The sequence below is a fragment of the Notamacropus eugenii genome, chromosome 5, assembly GCF_028372415.1.
Source record: "Notamacropus eugenii isolate mMacEug1 chromosome 5, mMacEug1.pri_v2, whole genome shotgun sequence".
Taxonomy (NCBI): domain Eukaryota; kingdom Metazoa; phylum Chordata; class Mammalia; order Diprotodontia; family Macropodidae; genus Notamacropus; species Notamacropus eugenii.
Window position 1 is genome coordinate 104863400 of NC_092876.1, and position 27688 is coordinate 104891087.

The following is a 27688-nucleotide window of genomic DNA, read 5'->3' on the forward strand; positions in this document are numbered from 1 at the left end:
ATCTGTCATCATGCAAAGTAATACTTCTGTACAATACTTTTTGCCACCTCTCTGACTGACTGAAACTTTTGTGAAGAAAGCAGATCTAGATATCTGAATCCACCTAATCCTTAACAATAGGGTAGTATCAGATAACAGCTACCATCTCTTGGTTACCATAGCACATGATCAAGTCCCTTCTAAAGACAGCCCAGTGCTTGCTTGGAGTGGGGGACTTATCAAAAGCAGCTAAGAGCTGCATATGCCAACTCTCACAATCCAAGCTTAGTGGAATGGCTTATACACTGAACAGGTACACCTTATGATCTATCTTAGTGCTGTTTTTAATCCCTATGCAACTGGATTTTATTTTGGACCCAAGAATTACTTCTTCAGTACCATGGTCAGCACAGAACATGCAGCTCTGTAAAGATGAAATAAAATTGATCCAGGCAACGTACTCAATGTATTACAGTGACTGAAATGAAAGGGAACAGTGGAGCGAAAATGAAGTCTCTGGCTTCAATTATCTGACTGGGGCCCCTTTTGATGGAAGATAACTGGAAGATATTTACACTAATACCTCTTTGAAGCCTCAAAAAATGTTTAGGTCTTCTTTGACACTTATTGGGCACTACTGTATACTTTCAGATTTTTTATGCTGTTAGTTATTAAATAGAAATGTTTCCTGTCTGACACATGCTCTAGCCAGCTACCTGACAGAGTTTTCATATGCTGAGACTCATGAGGCTGCCCACCTTCTGGTAAAAGGCAAGGGTTATGGAAACAGACCACCTTGCCCCAGTTTAGATCAAGTGGCTGAAGGGGAGACGTCTAGGAATCACCAAGAGAGGGAAGCAGCACACCATGTTTAGAAAGATTCATTCCATCTTTCAGTCCAATACCCAGAGAAAGTCCCTGACTGATGAAAGGCCTTACTATGATGGAACCAGCCCAACTGTAAGGCTGATCCGCAGTAGCTCTGTGTATGTTGTAGGAGGCAATGGGGAGAAATTCAGTGAGTCCTTAAAAAAATACAAAAGCACCACCAGCATCGACACCAGCATGTACTACCAGCAGAATGAGGAGGATCAAGCATGGACCTACTCCCGGACTCAGGACTGCTTACAGTATTTACAGGACCTGTTAGCCTTGAGAAAAAAATATCTCAACAGCCTCAATGAATTGAAGATCAGTCGCACCCATGGAATTTCTTCAGCTTCTTCCAAATCTTCCAAAGGAGGAAAAAAACCTTTTGGCCCATTACCTCTTAAGGAACATAAGGTAGGCGCAATTATATCATGGTAGATAGATAAGATTCTTTCCAATTGCCTGGCATAATTTTCTCTGAGCATTGTCCATTTTCTCTCTTTCAGTGATCAGTTTATTTACTTACTTAATTTCTGAATACTTGTCAGTTATTCCTCAGAACACTCCCTTTCCTTTTCCCCAGCATGAGGAATGAGGGCTAGACTCATCTTTATTTTTTATTACTGGGGAAATAGAGACAGATAACTGCATCTACACAATATCTGACATTTAGATGAAAAGAAAAAATTCAGATAAAGTCAGATATTTCCATGGATCCTAATTCATATGATATAATCCAAGCCAGAGAGTTAACTTCAGGCCTCCTCTTTAATCCAGGTGTTTTGAGGGCATTCTCATGGATCCAGAGATAGTCAATTTCTCACACAGAATCCAAGTCAGTATATAGAGAGGAGGGAACTCAAATTCAGGAGATACCTGTAATTGTTGGAATGCCTTGAATTTATCCAATATTCTGTACTTTTAAAGATGGCCTTTATAAACCTTGTTTTACTTTGCCCTTACAAAAGGCCCGGTAGGTAGAGTAGGTGTTATTATCCCTATTTTATGAAGATGCTAGATCACATGACTTCTATTGCATCAACTCTTCCATCACTCATATGTTCAGCATTGTAGTGCTGAAACTGATCATGTTCGTGGGTTTGAATCTCTGATATTGTGTGTTCTGCATTTTCATTTCTCTTTACCTCAGTGATTAGGCAACAAACCACTCTGGGGCAGATCTTCTATTTTCTACTTTGTCTATAACTTTCTATAGTGTTGTGCGCACACAGTGCACACTTAATGAATGTTGAATGACTGATTGACTGACAGCCAAATCTCAGGTGTCGTGGGTCAGTCTGACTAATTTAAACTGTCTGTATTTAGCTCCAAAGATGAGCGACTCAAAGAATGATTTGAATACTCTGAAAATAGGCCAGTAGGTCCCTTGGCACTTGTATAATAAGAGGAAGAATGACTTACAGTATCCTTGTGGGGTGCCATACTTGCTATACCATTCTAGATGTAGTATGCTACAATGGAAAGAATCCACTCTGGAGTAAGAGGACCTAGGTTTAAATCATACCTCTGATGCTAACTTGGTGACCTTGGAAAATTTACCCAATTTCATTGACCTCAGTTTCCTCCTCTGTAAAGTGGGAAGTTGGACCATATGGACTCTGAGGCCTATTATGACTCTTAAGCTATGATCCAATGATCTCCCTTCCAGAAAGAATTGATTGGTATCATCAGCAATGATAATGATAAATATCAATATATTGTTGAGAGTGAATCCCCTTCCTCTTCCTTTTTCTCTCAGCCCTGTATCCCTCTGAAGGGAAACAGGTATATTAGGAGTTAGGGGCCATGGTATGGGTATAGGAACATCTGGGGAATGGAGTAAAGATTATATAAAAACTTTGGGAATCCTTCAGAAATTATCTCACTTCCCTCCATGTCAGTCATCTGTTGAGAAGCAGTTGTTAGGGGCCAAAGACTGCAGAGAAGACAGTCTTCTTCATGAAGTCCTTTTTTTAGATTATAAGCACCTTGAAGTCAGAAAATATGCTATTTTTTTTAATTTTTGTGTCCCCAGCATGTAACACAATGTCTTGTATATAGTAATGGGTGTTTGATAAATGTTTTTGAATTGAATTATGTTAACTGCTTAGAAGAAGCTACTTGTCTCATTTTCTTTTCTAAATTGTAAGATCTTTGGTGTGGGGACCCTATCCCACTCATCACTGTGTCATACATCATGCCAAGCTTAGATCTTTGCAAACAGTAGGGGGCCAATAAATATTGAATCGAGATTAATTCAGTTTGAGTGCATTATTCTATCACTGAAAAAGCTTCTCCCTGAGAGTCATATGGGGAGTGTCCATCCTCCATGTTATTTTCAAGATTCATTGGCAACCTCTGCTCACTGGGGTTCAATGGAGAAATAGTCAGTCTGAGGCGCTGAGTATAAAAGCAGTTTAGAAAGGGCTCAAGAACGGGAAAATCAGGATCACAGGTTCTGAGAAGGAGTTCACCTGCCTGTCTCAGATTCAACAATAATTTAACTAAAGTATTTATTAAGAGTGAACTATGTTTAGAACACTGGATGAGATAAACAGCTAAATTAAGATGCAATGCTTTCCCATGCAGAGCTTACAGTCAACATATACAAATAATTGTAATACAAAGAGGTACATGATAAGCACACTGTAGAGGATGCAAGAATATGCTAATGGTTCTCCTGAAGAAACATGTGACACTGGTATCCCTCAGTATTGCAGGGAGAATGATAACGTAGTAGTTAGCAAAAATAGGGACCTGCATATTTTGTAAAGAGGCTGGTAATTTGTAACCAAATGGATGAAAGCTACTTTATGAACAATTCAGTCCATGTCATATCAAATACTGTTGTTTTACTTTTCTGCACCTGGCTGAGGATAAGGGGCTTGTAAGGGTTCAATTTAATTCAATTCAACAAATATTTATTAGTATTTACTGTGTGCCAAGCACTGGACTAGGCAATAAAGATTAAAAAGAAAAAAAATGAAATGTTTCTTGCACTCAAAAAGGTTATAGTCTTGTGAGGGTATGTGACTGTACTCATATAAGTATAATAAAAGATTATCTAAAGATTCAAGCTGAGTCCAGAAGGAAGACAAGAGTTCTGAATAATGAAGATGAGGGGAGAATGCTTTAGAGGTATAGGCAATGATGACCTTTGAGGATGTATAGATGCCAGAGATGGAGAAGGAGCTTCAAAGTTTACAAAAGAGCTGTTTTTAGTGTGTCACCTGTAAAAATGGTATCATCTGGAAGTAATAATTCATTAATGAACTTCTAAAAGCATAGCTCCAATTAATTTATCAATCTTTTAGGGTCCCTAAGAGAATGGCTCAGGATCAATAGGTTACAATTCAGGGAATGAATTAGGACAGTTCTAAAACAAGATGGAAGGAAAGAAGGAAGGAAGGAAGGAAGAAAGGAAGGAAGGAAGAGAAGGAGGGAGGAAGGAAAGAAATTAGTATTTATTAGGCATCAACTATTTACCAGGTACTTGGCTAAGAGCTTTGCAAATACATCATTTGACCCTCACAACAACCCTGGGAGATAGGCACTGTTATTATCTCCATTTTACAGTTGAGTATACTGAGGTAAACAGCTACAGTGACTTACCTAGGGTCACATAGCTAGTGTCTAAGGCTGAATTTCAGCTTAGGACTTTCTGACTGCATGCCCAGTGCTCTATCCACTGTTCCACTTAGCTGTGCTTGTCTAGAGGGGGACATTATTAAGATATCTGAAGGTCATGAGGTCATTGATCCCTTGAAAAAATGGGATCAGGGATTACCATAAAGGAGCTACATAGGAAAAAGGAGCTAAGTGGGAACCTGAGAGAAATTATATTTCTTTTACAGCTTTCTTTAGATCTGGCACTTTAAATGATATAGACCAAGTGGCCATCTGCCCTGAGTTGTTGTTATGTTGTGTATGAGAAATGAGGAATGAAAAGGTTTCATTCAGCCTATTGATGGATTAAAGCACTGATGCTTTTTGCTCTTATAATATGGTAATTTCTAAACATTCCTCTCACCAAGCACCACCACCAAGCCAAAGAAAAATAAACTAAGGAAAACTAATTACCACAGCAATTCGGCTGACATCTATACAATATTCCATACTCTTCTTCAAGGAAAGAGAGAGATGGTCTTTCTCATCTCTGGGAACAAGATGGATCATCATAATTACGTAGAATTCATCTTCATTTTATTTCTCTTTTTCTTTACATTATTGTCATTGGGAATATAGTTTCTTGGATTCTGTTAACTTCACCCTGCATCATTTCATACAGGTCTTCCCATATGTCTTGGAATTTCTCGTATTTGTCATTCCTTCTGGTACAATTTGTCAACCTTCTGGTTCCAATTCATTCATGTATCACAATGTTTTTAGCCATTCCCACAATCCGTGGGTACCCACTTCATTACTATTTCTTTACTATCACAGGAAGTACTTACTGCCATGAATGTTTTGCTGCAGACTCTTGAAACCAGAATTGGTCAGCCAGCATGATCCCATTCTTTGCCTTTCTCTCATGTGATTGAGTTAGTCAAGGATCAATTTTTTTCTCCAAGTCTACTCTATGCAAATCATAGAGATGGACACTGTGGGGTTTGTAGGGAGGCCACTCAACTTAGCCATGGAAAACCACAGAATCATCAGCATTTACCTCCAACAGTTGCACTATTGTCCCACTTCCTTCTCTTTATTTTTGCTTTTGGGGAGCTAAATTATACTATTGGTGGTTGACATCACCCCCTTTTCTCTAGGAAAAAAATCTGGTTGAATTGGTGAGGGGATGAAAGGAGGTGTTTTGTTTTTTTTCTCTTTCCTGTGCCCTGGGAGGTATGTGACAAGCAGCCTTCTCTCCACCAATTCATGGCTTCTTTCAAAACTCATCTTTTCCAGAATTTTCCCTGACTATTTCTACCAAATTTTGATTAATTCTCTACTCTGACTCCTCACAGTCCTTATGTTTAAATTTATAATATCTGACATTTGCTGATTTGATGCCTGGAAAATAATTAAAAATTTCAATGAATTCCCAACCAGATCATTCAGTACTCATCACTCCGATGGGAAATATATGTATATACAGTGTCCCAAAAGCCTTAGTGAAGGCTTAAGCTATTAAAGGTTTAAATTCCACTAAGACTTTTGGAAAACCCTATATATACTTCAATATTTAACAAATTCTTGATTTTATCATTGTGAATTTTTCTTCCAGTCATATAGATTGCAATATCTCCTGTACTAAGCCTACTAATTTTTGTTTCCCCAAAATTTAGTAAACATACATATATACATTTATAGTGTATATATTGCATACATACTGAAGGTGTAAATACCATATAATTGACTATATATATATATATATCCATACACTGTGCACACATATAATTTGTAGTATATATGCGTATGCCACATAGTCTACTATATCACATATAGGTATATATCTATGTGTTATACACTCATAGTTTATATATATACTTTCCATATTTTACAATACACAGCTATAGATAGTCTATACCACTTCTTTCTGTTCAGTCATTTCAGTTGTCTCTGACTCTTAGTGACCTCATCTGGGATGTTCTTGTAAAGAATACTAGACTTGTTTACCATTTCCTTCTCCAGCTCATTTTACAAATGAAGAAACTGAGGCAAACAGGGTTAAGTGACTTGCCCAGGATCACATAGCTAGTAAGTGTCCAAGGCTGGATTTGAACTCGGGAAGATGAGTCTTCCAGACACCAGGCCCAGCACTTTATCCACTGTACCAACTAGTTGCCCCTTATATACCATATATGGTACATGTATATATATATATATACACACACACATATATATATATACCACATATAATATACTAAATCGTATATATGTGGATAGTAGATATATACACATATATGTATATATGTACGTATATATACATACATATACATAATTCTAACTTGACTCAGTGATTTTCTATGAAAGACAATTTGTAAATGATGTGAAAAACATGAAAATAAAGAGCATGAGGGGCAGCTGGGTGGTGCCATGGATAGAGGACCACCCCTGGAGTCAGGAGGATTTGAGTTCAAATCTGGCGTCAGACACTTGACACTAACTATATGACCCTGGGCAAGTCACTTAACACCAACTGCAAAAAAAAGAAAAGAAATAGCATGGGTACATATATACACATATATGTACATACACAGAGAATATATGTACACACACACACACACATATATATATATATATATATATATGCACATACATATATATCTACCTAGACAGACAGGCAGATAGACAGACAGAAAGATAGATGATAGATAGATAGATAGATAGATAGATAGATAGATAGATAGATAGATAGATAGATAGATAGTCTTACCAGGTAAGTAAGGAGGTAGAATTTAAGGAGTCACAGAAGGACAGAACACACAGACCCACAATGAACCTTTTTCCAGCACTCAGTGCAATACAGTGTGTGGGAACAGGAAAACTCAAGACTAGAATTAGAAGCCAGAGTTAAATTCAGTCTCTGCCACTTATTAGCAGTATATGAGTAGGACATTCTCCCTCTGGGCCTCATCTATAAAATGAATCAGTTGGTTGCACTGGATTGCCTCTATGGTCTCTTGTAGCTCTACATCTCCGATCCTGGAGGTGCATCAAATGGCCCCTGGGGGGCAGCTCTGGAGGCCTGACTATGGTTTTCTAACCTCCCACTTCCTTGGAGAAGGGAAGAGCCCAGAGTTCTAAGAGTGGGTGAAACCAGGGAGGTTGAGCTGCAAAGAATAGTCTCAGGAAGAGGATCCAAAAGATCCTAGAGAGGTTAGAAATCTGAGTAGGAAACCCAGTGGGCTTTGGTTTGGAAAGCTGCATGCTATTATATGTGTGAAAGAAAGTGATTTGAAAGGCAGACCTGCTGAGGGGTTTGAAAGTTTGAAAGGGACAATTGTGAAAACCACTGAAAGCTGAGTGTGAACAGCAGGTTGGACAAGGGCCCGTAATGTGATATGGCCCTTTCTATTTAGAGCTGCCTGTAGGGTTGCACCAAAGAGCCATTGCGTCATGGAATACTGTCCTTTTGCTTGGTGTGACACTAACGAGGATGGAATGTGGGCTTCTGGGTTTAGTGAAGAGATAAACCCGTGGCAGCAGTCCAGATAAGAGGAGAAAGTGCCCAAGAGAAAAGGCAAGACTGATTGAGAAGCAATGTCTTGGATGGACACTGGAAACTCCCCATATCAGTATTGGTTCTAAAGGTAAATTCAATATATCTGAAGCCTGCCTTGGACCTCATCCATCTAAAGGAGTTTAGTTACTGAAATACCTTGACAACCTCTGTATAAAAGAGATACTGTTATACAGTGAAAGGAGTCCTGAGGGAGGCATTGGAAGACCTCAGTTTTTCATCATAGCCCTTACCACTCATCTGATCTTAGGCGAGGCACTTCCTATGCCTCGGTTTCTTTGTATGTAATTCCGTGGACCAGAATGCTAAGCTCAAGGTTTATATGGTTCAATCTCCTGGTTTTTACTAGCTGTTTAATATTGGGCAAGTCTTCTTCCCTTTCTGTGTCTCAGTTTCTTTATATATAACCTGTTTACTGGAATGCTAAAACTATGGGCTTATATGTTCAATCTTAGAGGATAACCCCTCAAATTATACCTCTTTGTGCCTAACATGGATCGGATATAACTTGTGACTAGATTCCCAGAGATACAGATATAAAAATTACCCAGATCTCGTACAAAAATTCAAAGTTAAAAAAACATATGTATTCATCAAGTACAGGACAATCTTTATTCCACCTTACAGAAAATGCCAAACACTCACACACACACACACACACACACACACACACACACACACACACACACGCGCGCGCGCACACACATCCTGTGGACTTGGATTCCTCGTAGAAGGTATCAAGATCTAGGAACTATGTGGTACAGAACAGAATAACCTTTTAACTATGGGGTCACAGGGAAATTCTCAGGGGACCACATTTTTCAGGGCTGTAAAGCTTCCGATGGCTGATAGAAACACTATATGTGCATGAAGCATCCTTCCAGGCCTTCATTATATTAATAATAATACTTAGCATTTATATAGCACCTACTGTGTTCCAGGTACTATGCTAAGCACTTTGTAAAGTGTTTATTTATAATGTTTAAAATATTTATATCATATATTATAAATTTACAAAATACTATCTCATTTACGATCCTCACATTGATGGTGGGAGGTAGGTACTATTTTTATCCCCATTTTACAATAGAAGAAACTGAGGCAGATAGTGGTTAAGCAACTTGCTCAAGGTCACACAGCTATCTGAGTATCAGTATCTGAGGCTGAATTTGAACTCAATTCTCCTTGACTCCAGGCCCACTCTGTCCACTGTACAACCTAACTGCCTTCATTAAATATGTCGTAAACACTAAGAGATAGTAGCCAAGTGGATAGACATAAAGTGTAAATGGGTTTAAATTCCATCTCTGATACTTGCTAACTGTGTGACCATGGGAAAGTCTCCCGCCCATTAAAAAAATATTTAAGCTTTAGTTTCTTTATCTATAAAACAAGAGCGTTGAACTAGAGATCTTCAGGTTTTGTCTCGACCGAGGGCCTACTCACCCACATCCTCTTTCCTTTTTTTGTCCCAACGCATTTGGGGTTACGTAACTTGCCCAGGGTCGCACAGATCTTCCTGACTCCAGGCCTAGTGCTCTATCCACTGCACCACAGTGCATTTTTGTATTTGCAAACATTGAACCCAAAGACCAAAACTGCACTAAAGTAAATGAATAGCTAAACCTACTTTTTAGCTTTATTAAGTGTTAACTTAAAACTAATAGTTTAAAGTCAGTAAAATTGCAGTAAGACCTTTGGGACACCCCATATTATAGATATTGCATTAGGACAAGTCAACAAGCATCTATGTCTGAGGTCCTTCAGTCCTAAATCCATGACCCCCTATTCTTGGTTCCCATCTCTCAGGGACTCTTCATCTTTCGTCTTCACTTCATTGCATTGTCTCCTTCCCCTACAATCGTTCTCCTTTATCCCAATAAGAAAACAGACCAAAAGTATTCCTTTCTCTCCACTTTTCTTGGCAGTATGTAGATAGATCGTGCTACACTTTCCTTTGATGGGGGTCTGACCTAAGTTAGGAGGAATCCGAAGATCAATGGGCATAGAGGTATACATGAGGGGGCTGGGAGAGGGGTTGGGTGTGGGGTGAAAAAGCTTAACAGTCCCCAATCTAGGACGTATCACAAGGAAGAGACCATTCCATTCTTTGAGGCCAACCAACTTTGGACGTAAATGAACTGTCTCTATGTAACGGCTCAGTTTTTTTTTTCGTTTAAATAGTTTTTATTACAAATTAGAAATTCACCAACAAATATGAGCATTTCCATACACAAAGAAGTCTAGAAATAGCAATTATACAAGAAAACACAAATCCACAACATATATTAAATGTTACATGGAACTTCCAACATTGCTCTCTCTGCCTATATGTGATCCATCTCCCCCAAAATCCTCTCTGATCTCCTGTGTTTTTTTAAAATGTATCATTTATATATTCTTGACAGCATTCTCATATATGTATCACAATCACAACTCCTTTATTATCTCCTTCTACCCCCCATTCTCCACTCCTACGTATGAAACCTTTCCTTGTTACAAAAGAAGTATAATCAAGGAAAATCTATTTGGGTGGTTAGGGTCATGACTGGAAGGGTTCAGCTTTGAATCCAGTCAGCTAGGTGAGCTTTAGAAAGCTTAAAAGCCACCACCTAGAGTTACTGTTTTGAAGAAGGAAGGGCATGTGGCATAATAACATAATGCCCTGGTTTGATATTTCATCACTGAACTGGATAATGAATTGAAAGCCTGAAAAGCTGGCAGATGTGGCTGAAAGAACATTAGACTTGGGAGGCAGAGAACCAGGTTCGAATCTCATCTCTGGCACTCACTAGCTATGTGACCACTGGGAAGTCACTTAGGTCCTTTGAGCTTCAGTTTCTTCATCGGTAAGATGAGGATAATTATAATAAACGAACTCACAGGGTTTTTGTGGGGAAAGTGCTTAGGAGTACTATGTAAATGCGAGTTATTTCAGATAAAAACAGATTGGGAAAGGGAGAGGAAAAAAAACATTGAGGATGCCATGGGAGATAGGAACAGAGTTCAAATCCCTGGGGAAGCCTGGAGAAGTTGCCAGACACAAACTGAAAAGAAGTTAATTAGGACACGTAGAAGAGTAGCTCGGGAGGAAGAATGACCCACACTGAAGTAAGCTTAGGGACAGTCAGGAAAGAGAAATAGAAGGATCCAGAAGACCTGAATTCAAATTCCATCTCCAATGAATAACAATCGTATGACCTTAGGCAAGACATTTCAACTCTGCAAAATGGGAATATGTCCATGCTACCTCCCTGACAGGATTATTTTGAAGCTTAGATGACTCTCTCTTTCTCTCCATATATAAATATATATATATGTACATACCCATACACACATATACATACATATATACACATACACATATACATGTGTGCATACATATATGTGTATACATACATATATATGTATGTATGTGTATATATATATATATATATATATATATATATATATATATACACACACACATGCATTTTTGTTGTTGTTTGGTAGTTTTTCAGTTATGTCTGACTCTTTGTGACCCCATTTGGGATTTTCTTGGCAAGGGTACTACAGCAGTTTGCCATGTCCTTCTCCAGTTCATTTTACAAATGGGAAAACTGAGGCAAACAGGGTTAAGTGACTTATCCAGGGCCACACAGCTAGTGTCTGAGGTCAGATTTGAACTTACGTCTTCCTGATTCCAAGGTTGGCACTCTATCCATTGGGCCACTAAGCTGCCCCAAGATTATGTATGGGAAGTACTTTTTAAAACCATAAAGCTGTTATAATTGTAGGATTTATAGTCTGAAGGATCCTTCGAGAGCATCTAATGCAATGCCCTTATTTTACAAATTAGGAAAGTGAGTTCCAGAGAGGGAAGTAGTTTTGTTCATAGTCCCAAAGCTAGTAAACAGTAAGTCCTCTGATTCCCAAATTCTGTGGTCTTTCTGCACTGCAGTTGCCTTGTTGTCATACTATCAACCAGCATTTATACAGCCTTTTCAGTTTTGCATGCACTATCTCATTTGAGAAATTAACATGACAGATATAATTATTCTCACTTTGGAGATAGGGAAACTGAGGCTTTGAGAAGGTAAAGTGACTTGAACAGGGTCACACATCTAGTAAGTCTCTAAAGCAGAATTCCAACTCAAACCTTCTTGAATCCACATCCCACTGTATCCACAATGCCACCCAAATGCCTCTAGTACTGGGGGGATGGAGGGAGAGATCCTGCCGCAAGTGCCATACTTTCAATGACTAATAAATTGGTGGGACTCAATGTGTCTGGTCAAGGAGGGTAGGAAAGATGACTGCTTATGAGAGGAGATCTTTCTGTGGGAAAGACTGATCTCTGAATAATGGAGTCTTGGTCCCTCAGTGCACAGATCAGTCAGTGATATATGATTGCCCATTTTTCACTTTTCAGTCACAATCTGGATTCAAATGCTCTTCCAACAGAAATAAGTTTTATAATGATAACGGGATGAACAGCCCACCAGAGGCTTCTGAAGTAGACCCAGAAGTGAAGTCTGTTCTAGGTTAGCTCATAAGTTTACTTGCCTAAGCTTCCAGGTGTGGCTGGAACAGTACCAGGTATACACAGTGAGAGGGAAGGAGAAGCCTGAAGCTTCTTCTGAAGTCGATACGTTTAAAATCAATGAGGTTTGGAAGCCAGTAAAATGTTCCCATGTTTGGGGTAATAGGCTGGCCTGCAGCTTTGAGGCCAGGCTGGGAAACTTTTGAGAGTGCAAAGGATGCTGGCAACATCAGTTGTAAGCTCCTACTGAGATGTGGAGATAGGACAATGGCCCGATTTATTTAGTTAAAAGTTTAAATGCAAAGGTATCTCCCCAGGGACAGTTCCAGATGACTTATAAGAGATTCACAAGGATCCAGAGAAACAACAGTAGCCACGTTACCTAAAGTTGGCTTCTGCCCAACAGAGTGAAGTCAACAAGGCCATCCTCTTTCTCCTATTGGTTTCTCTTGTTAAATCTGAGAAAGGGAAGAGATCAATACTAGTTTTCCTTTAGCGTCCAAACGACAGTTCTTATTGAAATAACACAATTTGTTCAGACCTTTTTGAGTCTAGTTCCAATGTCAGCTTTCTAGTCATTTAAAAATCATTAGACTAGGTCAAGTGAAGGGTTAATTGGCAAACTACCTGGATGAAGGAGGCAGGGATTCTGTGAAACTCTGGCTCTGCGATCAGGAGACCTGGGTTCCAAACCAGACTCATTTGTGTGACCCTGGGTGAGTCATTAAAATTCCTTGGGCCTCACTTTCCCCATCTATAAAATGAGGGGTTGGATTAGATCCTTTTTGAAGTCTCTTCTAACTCTCCATCTACAGTAATAAATACTATGATTTCTATAGCGCTTTAAGGTTGGCCAAATGCTTTATAAGTTCTTTATAATAACCTCCTGAGGGTTTGTTGTTCAGTCGTTTTTCACTTGTGTCCAAATCTTATGGCCCCATTTGGGGTTTTCTTGGCAAAGATACTGGAGTGGTTTGCCATTTTCTTTTCCAGCTCATTTACAGATGAGGAAACTGAGGCAAACAGGTTTAAACCCAGGATCACACAGCTTGTAAAGTGTCTGAGACAGGATTTGAAACTCAATCTGCTGCCCCACCTAGCTGCCCCACCCTCTGAGGGAGGGAGGTGCTAATATTATCTCCATAGTACAGATAAAGAAACTAAAAGAAGTGAAGCAGCTTATCTAGATGGCAAAGGTCTGAGGCAGGTTTAGCATCCCTAATCTTCCTGCTTCTAAGACACCTGCTGCCTCTAATTATGATCCTATGATGCTAATTGGAATACTCTGGAGGCAAAATTAATAATAACATTTACGTAGGACTTTAAGGTATGCAGAATGCATTTCCATATATTATCTCATTTAATTGTAACGGCAAACCTGGGAAATGGGGGGAGGGTGTTATTGTTATCCTCATTTTATTGATGAGACAGTGTTTAAATGATTGTCCAAGGTCACACAGCCAATAAGTGTCTGAAACAAGATTTGAACTCAGGTTTTCCTGATTCTAGATTCAGCACAATATCCTTTGTGAGATCTCTCGGCCTTGCCTGGGATATCTTTTTTAAACAAAACATGTTAAGAATTGTCCTTTATCAGAGACTTCCCAGCACTGGAAGAAATTATAAACTTATACTTCTTTTCCCTGGGAGGTCAGCCTAAATAGTTCAGGTTGTGTTTTCCTTTGTCTGCTTTATCGTACACAGACTTTTCTATTTCTTAACTGCAGATATAACATTTCAATGCAATTAAAGTAATTTTTTTTTAAAGTACAAAGAAATGCTTGGAGCAAAAATAAGGGATGAACAGAGACAGAAAGTCAGGTGATTTGGGTTCAAGCGGTGCTGGCAAATGTTTAACAATTGGCTCTCTGGGGGGGGAAATATATGCATGACACATTTTAAAGTTTAATCTACATTATTCACACTTTTTTCTTTCTCTTTTTCAAGTCTACTCTAGGCAATAAACCAATAACAAATCAAGCTCTTATTTGTAGTTTTTGCTGATTTCTGAAGTGTAAATGTTCACAATGAAAATTTAACTACCTGCTCTCACTGGAGGGTTTGTGCTGGCTCCAGCACATCTTGCTTAAGGCCTGTTCTTCACTCTGTCTCTTATTAGATATATGGCCTTGGCCAAGTCACTTCTTTTTTAAAGGCCTCATCTTGAGGTCCCCTTCAGCTCTCAAATTCTATAATCTGTGATATAAGTTCAGAAACACAGTTATAATTGGATACCAGATACAGCAAATGAAAACTAGTGGATCTGAATGGGCTTACTGCTTAAAGCCACTGTTGGCTTTTAAAACTTGGAGTATTTAAATGGCTTCACTCCCTCTTTCCCTTTTCCAATAAAAATGTCTCCAAAGACTGTTATTCCTGTTTCATGATTCAATGAAACAAGCTTAGGAAATGATTTGGTTGAAAAGGGAATCTGTCCAAATTACTCCTTTTGTGTGGAATTGTGGGTTGACTTTTAAAGCAAGTTTCAATTTACCTAAAGAGTTTGAGGTGCCTGCAATGATGCTTTGCTGATGTTTTCTTTACTTTCTTATGAGAAAGAGAAGGGATTTGCCATGGTCCAAAGCCAGGAGCACACTCAATAAATATAAAAGAAAAAAGAGTCAACCTATTTAAAATAGTTCCATAGAAATATAAATTTCATGTATTTGGGTTTATGTTTGAAGGACGGCATGTCAGAGCCCATAAAGAGTCAACCTTGGAGCTAGGAATTTGTTGTGGTTCAATCAGATCCAACTCTTCATGAATCTATGGACCATACTTGTCCATGGGGCTTTCTTGGCAAAGATACTGGAATGGTTTGCTATTTCCTTCTCCAGCTCATTTCACAGAGGAGGAAACTGAGACAAACAGACGTTAAGTGACTTATCCAGGGTTACACAGCTAATAAGATCAGATTTGAACTCTGGTCATCTTGACTCCAGCCACAGCACTCTATTTACAGAGCCACCTCACTGGGTTCACATCTGGCCTTTGACACATACTGATTTTATGGTCGTGGACTTAACCTCTCAGACCTCTAGGCTAGAGGTATCAAACACAGGGGTTGAGGGTTTCCATGAGGCCAAAACTCCCCAGTAAAACATAAACCAGATTAAAATGCAATTAGAAAATATAATTTAAAAAAATAAAAAAACATCAAAACATAGATGATGCTAATTTGTGATTTTCTAAGTCAATATGGACCTGTTCTATTTGATTTTGACAATGCTGTTCTACTCAACTCCTTAAGACTAGAAATTTCAGAGAAGATGCCAACATGTATTGGTAGAAAGTTTCCTTACTGGGAGTTTTCTATACCAAGGAAATCATAAAGCCAGTCCTTATCACCTATTTATACCTAGATATGTGTTTACATACATCCACATGCACACACACAGAAATATCACATTTCCTATCATGCCAAGCTATAATATTTACTCTTGTTCAGCTTTAAGACTATAGCATTTCCTGGTGAAATTTAAAAAAATTAATCTATAATTGCTCATGTCAACCTGAATTCATAAACATTTCTAGTCAATTTCCCATTTTTCTCTGTTTAATTTTTAGATTTAACTATTTATATTATGTCCTCAATCTCATGATTTAGTCTCCCCAATGCTGATTCTCTTATCTATGTCTATTTATCTATCTATTCACTCATTCATTTATTTACTTATTTAGGTGGCTAGGGAGAACAGTGAATTGAGAGCTGGGTCTTGGATTCAGGAAGACCTGAGTTCAAAACTAGCTGTGTGACCTTGGGCAAGTCATTTAGTCTTTGTGTGCCTCAGTTTTCTCATAAGGATAATAATAGCAGTTACCTCCCAGGGTAATTGTGAGAATCAAACGAGATAATAATTGTAAAGAGCTTAGCATGGTGCCTGGCACAGAGGAAGCAGCATATATATGTCAGCTGCTATTATTATTATTACCATTATTTCTGTCTTTGATTGTAGCTTATCTATTAGATATGTGCTACAGAACTCCCATGACATTAAGAGGTTATGAGGCATAATGGAAAAATTCTAGATTCAGAATGAGAAGACCTCATTGGAATCTTAGATCTACCACTACTAGTTGAGCAACGTTGACCAGGTCATTGAACTCCTAGTACAATAAAGATGACACCACCTAACTCACAGGGTGGATGTGAGATAAGTTCTTTGCCAACTCTAAAGCAATATATGTGAACTCTTACAGGTGAAGCATCTGGTGTCCCCTGAAGGCTGCCCCAGGTTCAAGGCCCTTTGTGGGAGGTGATAAATAACCACTCAAAACTATAGCTCATGAGCCCCCACTGATACATTTCTTTCATTAGCAAACCAGAGGACACCTTACCTTAAACCAAAAGACATTTTATTAAGCAGCATAGTAGGATGTTACAAGGAAGATTCCTCTTTCCCCTTACTATATCGGGTAGACTGTCCCATTGGTGATTACACAATAAGTGGGAGAAAAACCATGTACCAGGGAAATGTGACCAGGGCAGCTCACACTTCAGAGGTTTCTGCTTCCCTTACTGGAAAGCCATCAGTGACTTCAAATAGTCTTTGCTTAATTAAAGTCCTCTGCTTTCCCATTCTTTCTTCCACACTTTTCTTTGCTGGATGTCTCTAATGTTTTCTATGGCCAACTGCTGCTTGAACTTTTGCCCCATTAAGGGAGAGGTCTATTAGTTTTTGTATTGCATAGCAACAAAGGCTATTTAGCTCTTTTGTGATTTCAGGTCCTAGCCAACTGTATCCAGCCAGCTGGCTAGAGAAACTAATCTAAAAAGATGTTTAAGTTTGTTTTTCAATCTCCTTTCCCCCTCCCGTTGTGGCTAAATATTCATTTTAAATCCTACTGTAGTTCTGGGTCACTAGGCTGATTCTATTCTAGTCATCTCAGGGACTCTGCTTAATGAAACTGGGAGGGAGCTGGGGTAAGGAGATTCTTTTCAATGCTTCTAATGTCTCCGGTTACCAAAGAAAACAATTCTAGAGCGAGGGTAAAAAGGATTGGAAGGAGCTGGTGAAACTGGTGACTTTTACCGTTAGCAACTAAAATTATTTTACTCCCCCATGGTAGTATTCTAATTTGTATACTCCTTTCCTGAAAAGCCATTAAAAACCATCTCTCTTTTTCTTTCTTTTGTTACCCCGACCCATTCAATATTAAGAGCTCAAATTTATAGACTATTTGTCAGAATCAATGTCTGAGGATAAGCTTAATTGAATCTGCAGAGGCTGGTGGCTAAGAGGCTGCCTATGAGATAATGACTTTTTCAGACATGGCAGCTCATGGTGTCCGTAATAACTAAGTTTATACAACATTTAAAATCCGCATAAATTTGTATATAGTATTTGTGCATATGATGTCATTTGAGCTTCACAAGTCCCAAAGGTAGGCAGTATTATTATTCCCATTTTACAGATGAGAAAACTGAGACTTATTGAGGCTAAATGACTTGTTGGTGACCAAACAATTAGCAAATGTCACAAGATTTGTATTCAGTTCTTCTTGACTCCAAGTCCAGCATTCCATTTCGTATATAACCCTATCTTGCTGCTCAGTAATTCTTCAGTTGGGTTTGACTCTTCATGACCCCATTTGGAGTTTTCTTGGCAAGGATACCAGAATGGTTTGCCATTTCTTTTTCCAGCTCATTTCACAGATGAGGACACTAAGGTAAACAGGGTTAAGTGACTTGCCCAGGGTCACACAGCTAGTCAGTGTCTAAGGACAGATTTGAACTCAGGAAGATGCGTCTTCCAGACTCCAGTCCTAGCACTCTATCTACTGTGCTACCTAGCTGCCCCACCTCTGCAAAGGAATGGAGGGTTTCCAATCCTCACTAATGAAGGGCTTGTTCACACCAGTGAAGTCACAGATCAACTGAAATATGTTGAAATGTCATCACCTACAAAGCGCTTTTCCTATATTATTTTACTTGATCTTTCCAACAACATATTAGAGAGATAGTACAAGAATTATACCTGTTTCATAGATGTAGAAGTTGAGGCTCAGAGAGTTGACCAACTTAGACCTTTGACTAAATCTAGCTGCTATATCATAAGACTTCAATATTTTAACTTTGTAATGCCCTTTGTCCTAGTTACTTTTTTTGCAAAGTGATTCCTTTCCTTCCATCAGTGACAATGGTAACCTGCACAGAAATCTAATAGGTGCAAGGAGGCTGAGAGGTCATTTAATACACCAAGGAAAACTTTCAACATCCTCGTTCATAGTTATCTGAAGAGGAAATGGCCCAAGAGAAGTTTACAGGCTGTAGCCTAGGAGGTCATATATCAAGGACTGCCTAAAACAGTATATACCTTAAAGAAATGCATATTTAAATGCATAAGCTGTCACTTTGTTGGGGAGCGAATATGCCAACTGTCCCAGGGCAACTAAGGTTGTTTATTAGACAGGCCTAGTAAATTATTGACAGAGAAAGATCAGTGAAAACTCAACTGTGATCATTTAAATGAAACATATCACAAATCTTTGTCCTACAAGCAGAGCTCAGAGATATTGTGGGTTCGGTCTAGAACACCACAATAAAGTGAGTCACGTGAATTTTTTGGTTTTCCAGTGCACATAAAAGTTATATTTACACTATTTTGTAGTCTATTAATAATGTAATAGCATTATATCTAAAAATGTACATATCTTAATAAAAATGCTTTATTGATAAAAAATGCTAACCGTCATCTGTGTTATAATCTTTTGCTCACAGAGGGTCTAGCCTTGATGCTGATGGCTGCTGTGGTTGCTGAAGGTTGGGGCAACTGTGGCAATTTCTTAAAATAAGACAGCAATGAGATTTGCCACATCACTTGCCTGTCACTTGAACACTTAGAAACCATTGTAGGGTTGTTAACTGGTCTAATTTCAATATTGTTGTGTCTCAGGAAATAGGGAGACATGAGAAGAAGGAAAGAGGCTGGAATGGCAAGTTGGTGGAGCAGACACCCAACAGAACCCACAAATTTATCGATCATATGGATGCAGTTCATAATGCCCCAAAACAATCACAAGCAACATCGATGATCACTGATCACAGATCACTGTAACGGATATAATTATAATGAAAAAGTTTGAAATTTTGTAAGAATTACCAAAATGCGACACAGAGACACAATGCGAGTACTTTCTTGTTTGATGCAGGGTTGCCACAAACCTTCAATTTCTAAAAATAAAAAAAAAACAATATATACGTAAAGCCCAGTAAACCAAAGAGTGATAAGACAAGGTGTGCCTGTATATAAATAGCTATTATTATTAGTTCTAGGCTCTGGGGTATCTTTCTGATGCTTTTCTTGACATATAGGTGTTCTTTAGTTGGTAGAATTGTGGCTCTGTGACACCTGCCTTTACTTCAGCAAATGTTTATTGAAACACAATCTTTAAATTCAATTAATTTGCAAATAGAAGGCTCACTATTATTTCAGTTTGAGACTGTTATTGTTCAGCCGGGTATTGAATCAATTCAGCAAACGTTTGTTCCTTTATTTCTTGGATGATAGTGAATCAGGGCCTTTTCATCTCTTACTGTTGCATTACAGAAAATAGCCCCAAAGAAAGCCCCACGATTCAATGCAGATGTGATGGAAGCCATGGCTTTCTTTGATTCCATCATCGCTGAGTTGGAGACAGAGAAATGTCCTCGAGCTCCTGTGGCAGAGTCCCCAAATGAAGACGTCGACGTTGATGGTAAATGCACCAAACACATTGAAAAAGGACATGTCCTTTGGGTAGCAAAGGACATGGAGTGAGTAGTGAAATGGAGTGTAGTTCAGGCCATGGTCCCATCTTCCCTCTGGGACCCCAACAGTGCTTCCTGTCTAGTCCCACCCATGTCAAGTCTCTCAATTGCGATTCTAGCTCTTCTGTATCTTTCTTCTTTCAACGCAATTCAAGTCAACATTTATCAAGCACCTACCATGCTCATGGTATGAGTGCTATGAATACAAAAGAAGAAATAAACCAGACCCTGTTTTAAAGGATGTTTTTTGGGCTGCTGCTGTATTGCTCTCTATATCTTTAGCACAGTTCCTGGTACACAATCAGTGCTTAATAAATGCTTATTTATTAAATGACTGTTGCCTGCATTTCCACAGCCTAATATCAGTCATCCACTTGAATGGGAAGTAGCCTATTACAGTGGAAAAGGACCATGGATTTGAAGATTTGAGATTTGAGAACCTCACCTCAAATCCCAACTCTGCAATTTACTGCCTGTATAACCTTGGCCAAGTCATAGCTTCTCTGGACCTCAGTTTCCTCATTTTTAAAATGAGATTGTTTAAATGACTTTTAACAGTTCTTAAGCCATCAACCTATAGTATACACAGAAAGGAGGAAGGAAATAAGCATTTATTAAACACCTACTATATGCCAGGCACCATGATAAGCACTTTACAAATATCTCATTTGATCTTCACTACAATCCTGGGAGGATTTTTACAGTTGAGGAAACCAAGGCAAATGGAAGTTAAGTGACTTGCCCAAGGTATATAGATATCAAGTGTCTAAGGTCATATTTGAACTCACGTCTTCCTTCCTCCAGGTCCAACACTATCTGCTGCTGCCAATAAAAACATAATCCTTCCATAGACAAAGTTCAGGACACTCTCTGGTGCTCTTGGATTTAAAAAGGATTACTGTCCCATTCTTCTCTCCCTACCACCCAGTCTCCAAAAAGACTGAGGGAATCTTTCCTCTCTCGGAAGGGTATATTATTAGCCTTTTCCTGAAAGAAGTGGGTGGGTAAATTGAGCTCACTTTAAAATTACTATTTACCTTTTACAACTTTGAAATATGATTTTTTAGCAGTGCTCTAATTAAATGGTGTTTTCTTTCCTGTCTTTATTCAATCTAGACCAATTTAGGGATATGATAGCATTTGGGGTGATTATTCCACAATTCTTGTGATGTATATCCAATGCCCAAAGTGGATTAAACCCCTTTGCTTGTGTTTTTCTTGTTGGTCTGGCCTTCATGGCAATGTGGAGGATATTTTGATCATCACTGGATTCTGTAAAATGTTCCTAAACAGTGCCCTTCCTCAAGATTTCCTAACGCTGAGATCTGGAGAAGATAGAACTCTGGAGTCAGGATGACCTGAGTTCAAATCTGAATTCAGACACTTACTAGCTGTGTGGCCCTGAGCAAGTCACTTAACCCTGTTTGCCTTAATCCACTGGAGAAGGAGATGGTCAAACTCCTCCAATATCTTTGCCGAGAAAATCCCATGGGCAGTATTAGTGTGCTCATGGAATCAAAGAATTGGATGTAACTGAACAGCAATAAAATCACCCTGTTTTTGTCCCCTTCTAAATGTGTGTGTTCTATGTGTTTTTAGATATTTAATTGACACCATTTTTCCTTTATTGACCCCTTTGTCACCTTCCCACCTACTCTCTCCCTTTCTCTTATAGAAGGACTCCCTTGTAACCAATAAATGGTATCCATTTTTATCCCCAAACAGGAAATATCTTAAACTTTTCAGCTCCTTTCTTTACTGTCTGTATTTTTTTGTTTCTGCATTATGATTCACCTTTGCCTGGTCACAGTCATCTTGTAGACAATCCCTCCTTTCTTCCAGTGGCCACCAGCTCCCAGGAACACAGTTTGCACTCCAACTGGATCCTTCGTGCCCCTCGAAGGCACTCAGAAGACATCACATCTCACACCATTAGGATAGTGGAAAGTCATCTTCGGAAGAACATTGAGAGGAGAACCATCGGCACTCAGAGGAGGCTGGAGAGGCATCCCATTTACTTGCCCAAGGCAGTGGAGGGTGCTTTCAATACCCTAAAATTTAAACCCAAAGCCAGTGTAAAAGAGTAAGTACTTAAGAAAATGACTTGTTATTCAGTCCTCTCTAGCTCTTTGTGACCCCGTTTGGGGTTTTCTTGGCAAAGATTCTGGAGCGGTTTGTCATTTCCTTCTCCAGTCATTTGTCATTTCCTTCTTCATTTTACAGATGAGGAAACTGAGGCAAGCAGGCTTAAGTGACTTGCCCAGGGTCACACAGGTAGGAAGTTTCTGAGGCTAGAATTGAACTCAGGTCTTCCTGACTCCAGGTCCAGAGCTCTATCTACCTTGCCACCTAGTTGCCATAAGATAATGACTAAAAATAGTTTATGTTCCTGTTGTTTTTATAGTTTTCCAGAAGATTTTCTTCACAATAAGCTTGAGAGGTGAGGAATGGGAGTTTGGTTTTTAATTCTAGACTAGTGATTTCCACTGATTCATATCAATAATTTTTTTATAGAATATAAATCCTCTCAATCAGAAGTTTCCTACATGAGTAAAACCACAGATTCTATCCCTATCTGTAGTCTCAGTGAGCTTCTTCCGGCACTGAGAAGTTAAATACCACCCTCATGGCCACCCAACTAGCATTTGTCAATGACAAGACTTGAGCCCAGGTCTTCCTGCCTCCAAGGCTAGCTCTTTAACTATTCTGGGCAAGTATTATCCTATTTTACAAATGGTGAAACTAAGACTCAGGGAAGTTAAATTACTTGTCACAGAAACACAGACTGAGCTGAAATTTTATCTATGTTTTTGACTCTTGAGTCCAGCAATCTTTCCATTGGAAAGCATTTCCATTTTAAGTCATCTTTCCATTGGAGAGCATGCTGTCTCTGTAAGCAGCAGTGTCTATCTACACTGCTCCTCCTTCCTTTTAAAGGAACAACTTCACCTTGAGGACCAGCAAGATTGCTCTAAGTAAGTCTCTGCTTCCCCCATGGCTATAACTTCCCCTCCTCCATGCCAACAAAGTATCATCAGTGGAAAAGTACACCATTTGACAAATGATCACCGAATTGCCAGGAAATAATGAAAGACAAAGGTTTCTTGGGATCTGTCGTGCTGGAAGGCAGCCCCAGATCAGGCTTAACTGCCTTCTCTGTGCCTTCTTCCTTCCAGCCTTGGGACCTCCAAGCAGATTCTCTTCAGCCTGACATATGAAGAACCTGAGTGGGAAACAGACTTCTTCTCTTTGGAGTCAATGGCAGCATCCAGAGAAGACAGCTGCGAGACAGAGGTCCCCTCTCGACAGTGGTTCCTTTCAGAGAGTCCTTGGCAACAGACTATGTACTGAGAAAAGTTTTTACGCTAGGTCCCTTGCCTCTTTGTTGGTCTGGTCTCTCATCTGTGTTCTGGGGAGAAGCACTTTGATACCCAACTCAGCACAGTGTGTTTGGTACAGTTTAAGAATAAAATACTTATGCTTCTTTTAAAAAATAACTACCACCACAAAAGAAAATGGCCTGGGATGGAGTCACACACGGAGCAGCCTGTCCTTTCTTCCCAAAGCTTTGTGCCCTCTTGTTGCCAAATAGACCTGCTGAGGTTTTTGATGGATTGTATAATGAAGGCATGGCTTTTGTGGAAGACCACCTTTAAGCTCCTGGTTTCCCTGGGGGCAGTTTGGGCTGCTTCTTAGACCAGAGACCTGTCTAGTCACAGTCTTCAAGAGTCACTCTTTTCATTCATTGTTTGCTAGACTCGATCATTCTTCTCTTGTTCTTTCTAATGATTTAAGTCACATCGTGTGTCCAAGTGGATATTAACGACAGTGCCTTGGGTTAGGACAAAGTGCAGAGAAAGAAACCTTCCCATGATCTAGTGAAAAGGTTTGAATTCTGGTCCTCCAAGCAAGTTTGCTAAGATCCTCCCTTCTCACGGTCTCCTTCCAGAAAGACCCTTACCATGTGCCCTGAGGGTTCTCCTTCTTTCTGTAGGATATCATTGTGCCCCATAAACTGACCTTCCACAAATCCTCCTTCATTCTAGCTAGAGTTCAAGGGAACACTGACCCTCCCAGAGAGAAGTATGGGCAAATTGCTTCAAGATTAGAATAACTATATTTCTATTTTGTATAGGAGAGTTTTCTTTTCATTATTATACACCTGCTGTCTACCCTCCACCTCTTCCTGGTCCATTTTACCGATACTTGGGAGAGAAGAAGCAGTGGGAAGAGAAATTAATTCTCTTTTTCCCAATCTCTTCCAACTCAATAAATCCATGGAAGATGCATGTATCTGACTAAAGACTCCCATCAGCCACAGGAAAGTGAAGGAATTTAACCTTTTAATTGCCTTTACCTTAGAGAGGACTAGGGGATACGCTGTGACCACTCTCCTTCTTTCTTTGTTTCTTCACTGGGACCAGGGCCAGGGCAGAAGGCCTCCTTTTGATCTTCCTGGGGCCAAGTGCTCCTTAGGGTGTTCTAACCATAGAAGTAGATTCCTCAGGACTCTCACAGGGCCCTGACTTAGGCAAGGTTTTTTTGTTTTGTTTTGTTTTTTTTAAGTTTTCATTTTTGTGAATTTGAATGTATGATCCTAAACACCTTTCTCTCTTTTAAGCACAAACCTACATTTTGGTTTTACTACCTGCTTTGACTTTTTTATACAGTTCCCATTTGCAAGGAGAAAATTTCTGGAACTGTTTTTAATCTTGTCTGAATTTTTTTTTGAGTGCCAATTTTGAAGATGGGTTTTTGTTGGTTTGTTTTTTTTACTGCTTATGTTAACACATAGTTGCTTTTACTAACACATTCCTAAAGAAACCAGACATTTTATTTCCCTCTGATAAATACAGTTTTGGAGGACTTGGAAGCATTAGTCAGTAATGTCATTCATAGCACATAAACTGGCATGGTAGATATAACATTGACCTGGAATCAGGAAAACTTGAATTCAAATCCTGCCTTATAAGGATACAGATTAGCTGTATGACCCTGGGCAAGTCACTTAACCTCTGTTTGCCTCAATTTCCTCATCTGCAAATGGGGATAATAATAGCACCTACCTCACAGGGTTGTTGTGAGGATCACATGAGATAAAATATGTAAAGTGCTTTGCAAACCTTAATATGCTAATAAATGCTACTATTATCTTAAAATGGGAACTAAGACATCTCTGTGGGTCCCTACCAAAGTCCCTGCCAAAACAACAGGAACCCCAACATACTATTATTAAGGCAGGAAGGTTCCTTAGGGTTCATTCATTCCAACCCCCTCATTTTACGGATTAGGAAACTGAACCCTGTAGGAGATGAAGTGACTTGCCCCCAGGTTACACAGAGAAAAAAATAGTAGGGCTGAGGATTTGAACAAAGGTCCTCTGACACTAGATCCTGCTCCCTTTTTACTAAAAAAAAAAAAAAAAATCCTATAATTCGAAAGATATTCCACCCACAATCTAGCCTAAACTGACTGGGACTTCATATGGAGAAGATGCATTGTATATATTTTGCTTTTATAAATAAAGCAAAAAACAACAAAGAGTAGGAAGGAGAGTTGTGTGGGCTCCTGGCTGTCTTTTTTTCATCTATTCTTCACGAGAAATGAAATTTTGTTTTTCCCCTTTCTTCAAAAGTTTTGTACATTTGCCTGCTGTAAGAATGTATACAGAGAATCCTGAATGAAAATCCCATGATTCAGAAATGGAAGACTGATGCCCTGAGATGATCTTTGTGTCTTGATTTTGAGGGGATGGGACCAATGACAAATTTTAGGTGCTGAATTTCAACTGCAGCTGATATTTTTGTCAGGGGGTAGTCCTACGTGGGGGAATTACAGATAGCTGGTTTAACTCCTTCTCTCCCCTACCCCTCTATCTCCCCGCAGCAATTCCCATAATCCACCAGTTACTTGACTGATTAGTTGGGTATCTTAGTTTCTCCATTTTGTCCCAAATTGCAGGACGAGTGTTTTTTTTTTAAGCCTTTTAAAAAATTAACAAGAATTAATTGTTTCTTCCTCTCATCTGCCCAACTCCTGCCATCCCCTGAAAAAAAAATAAAAATCCTTGTAACAAATATGTGTAGTCACACAAAACAAATGACTGTATTGGGCATGTCAAAAAGTGAACATCTCGTTCTTCACCTTGAGTCTATGAGCTCTCTGTCAGGATGTGTGGGGCATGTTTCTGCATTGATTCCTGCATTTATCTGAGCTCTTAAATTCAAAGCTGGTCATCTTTGGAATGTTACCAAAAGCAATCCTAAAGGAAGCCTTTCCTTGGGCAAAAGTTGAATGGAGAAGAGATACATTCCTAGAATTTTCTTTAGCCCCAAACCTCCTTTCCACCCCAGTTTCTGCCACTTAAGTCTCTCCACTGCTCTCAAATGCACTGGTGGTTCTCAGGGGCTTCTAGTTCAAAGGACCTGTAGCTGGACCCTTATTGGACTCCTATGCACTGGGGGCTGTTCAAAGATAGCCTGAGAGAGAGCCTGGCAACCCTGAACTTGACTCCAGATACATAAACCAGTCCCAGGAGCTCTATTCTGAGACCAGATTCACATTAACCATATTGTGGACAGCATTATGACAGCCTAACCTACATCCTCAAATTAATATATTTCGGGACTGAGATGACTTTACTTTTCTCAACCTTATTATTTAATTATCCTTCTTAGGGGAATTTAGTGCCCACATAAACTCACCAAACAGGCAACATCTCATTCTAAATTGATCTAACATGAGGATTTATTTGTAGTGTCTGGAGCCCCCTCCCGTGTAGCAGTACATGTAAGTCAGCAACTGCTGAAGAACCATAGCTCCCAGGCCCCCAGTTATGTGTGTATTTTTATGAGCCAACTGGATGTCACAGCAATTCATAACAAAAGACATTTAATCCAATAGCCTGCCAAATAAAGTGAAAGGAAAAGATAACCTCACTCACACGTGGAGTATGTTCTCCCACAGATTGTCATACCACCAGTGGGGGAGGGCATATAAGCAGACAACATGGTGTAGCTGAGGCAAACAAGTAGGGGGTACATACGTGGCTAGGGTACATGTATGTCCAGAATAGCTCACGTTTCCACCTGTCAATATCCTTTAGTAATTCTGTTGCACAGCTCTCCACTATACATCTCATCTCTTCTGGTTATCATATCTCTGCTCTGTGACATAACCATCCCTGCTGGTCTCATAGCCTCAAGTGATTCTTACCTACTGTTTGGGAGGCAACCAGGTGACTTATGGATAGAACACTGGAACAGGAGTCACAAAAAACAGAATTCAAATCCAGCTTCAGCTTACTAGCTGTATGACCCCGGCAAGTCATTTAACCTCTGGCTGCCTCAGTTTCCTCATCTGTCAAATGGGGATAATAATAGCG

The 27688-nt window shown here is 39.3% G+C and overlaps 1 protein-coding gene across 1 annotated transcript; it reads left to right on the plus strand.

Moving 5' to 3' along the window:
• Nucleotides 1-4: 4 nt before the first annotated feature.
• On the plus strand, nt 5-27688 carry C5H13orf42 (chromosome 5 C13orf42 homolog). Its single transcript, XM_072610492.1, has 4 exons — nt 5-1263; nt 20105-20252; nt 22147-22387; nt 23481-27688. The coding sequence occupies exons 1-4, from the start codon at nt 847-849 to the stop codon at nt 23653-23655; spliced, it is 981 nt and encodes a 326-aa protein (XP_072466593.1). The 5' UTR covers nt 5-846; the 3' UTR covers nt 23656-27688.

Excerpts from the sequence above, each read along its gene's own strand:
- C5H13orf42 (XM_072610492.1), top strand. The coding sequence starts at position 847 with ATGTTTAGAAAGATTCATTCCATCTTTCAGTCCAATACCCAGAGAAAG. Across the intron at positions 1,264-20,104 it reads TACCTCTTAAGGAACATAAG|AAAATAGCCCCAAAGAAAGC; the intron begins GTAGGCGCAATT and ends GTTGCATTACAG. Across the intron at positions 22,388-23,480 it reads CCCAAAGCCAGTGTAAAAGA|CCTTGGGACCTCCAAGCAGA; the intron begins GTAAGTACTTAA and ends TCTTCCTTCCAG.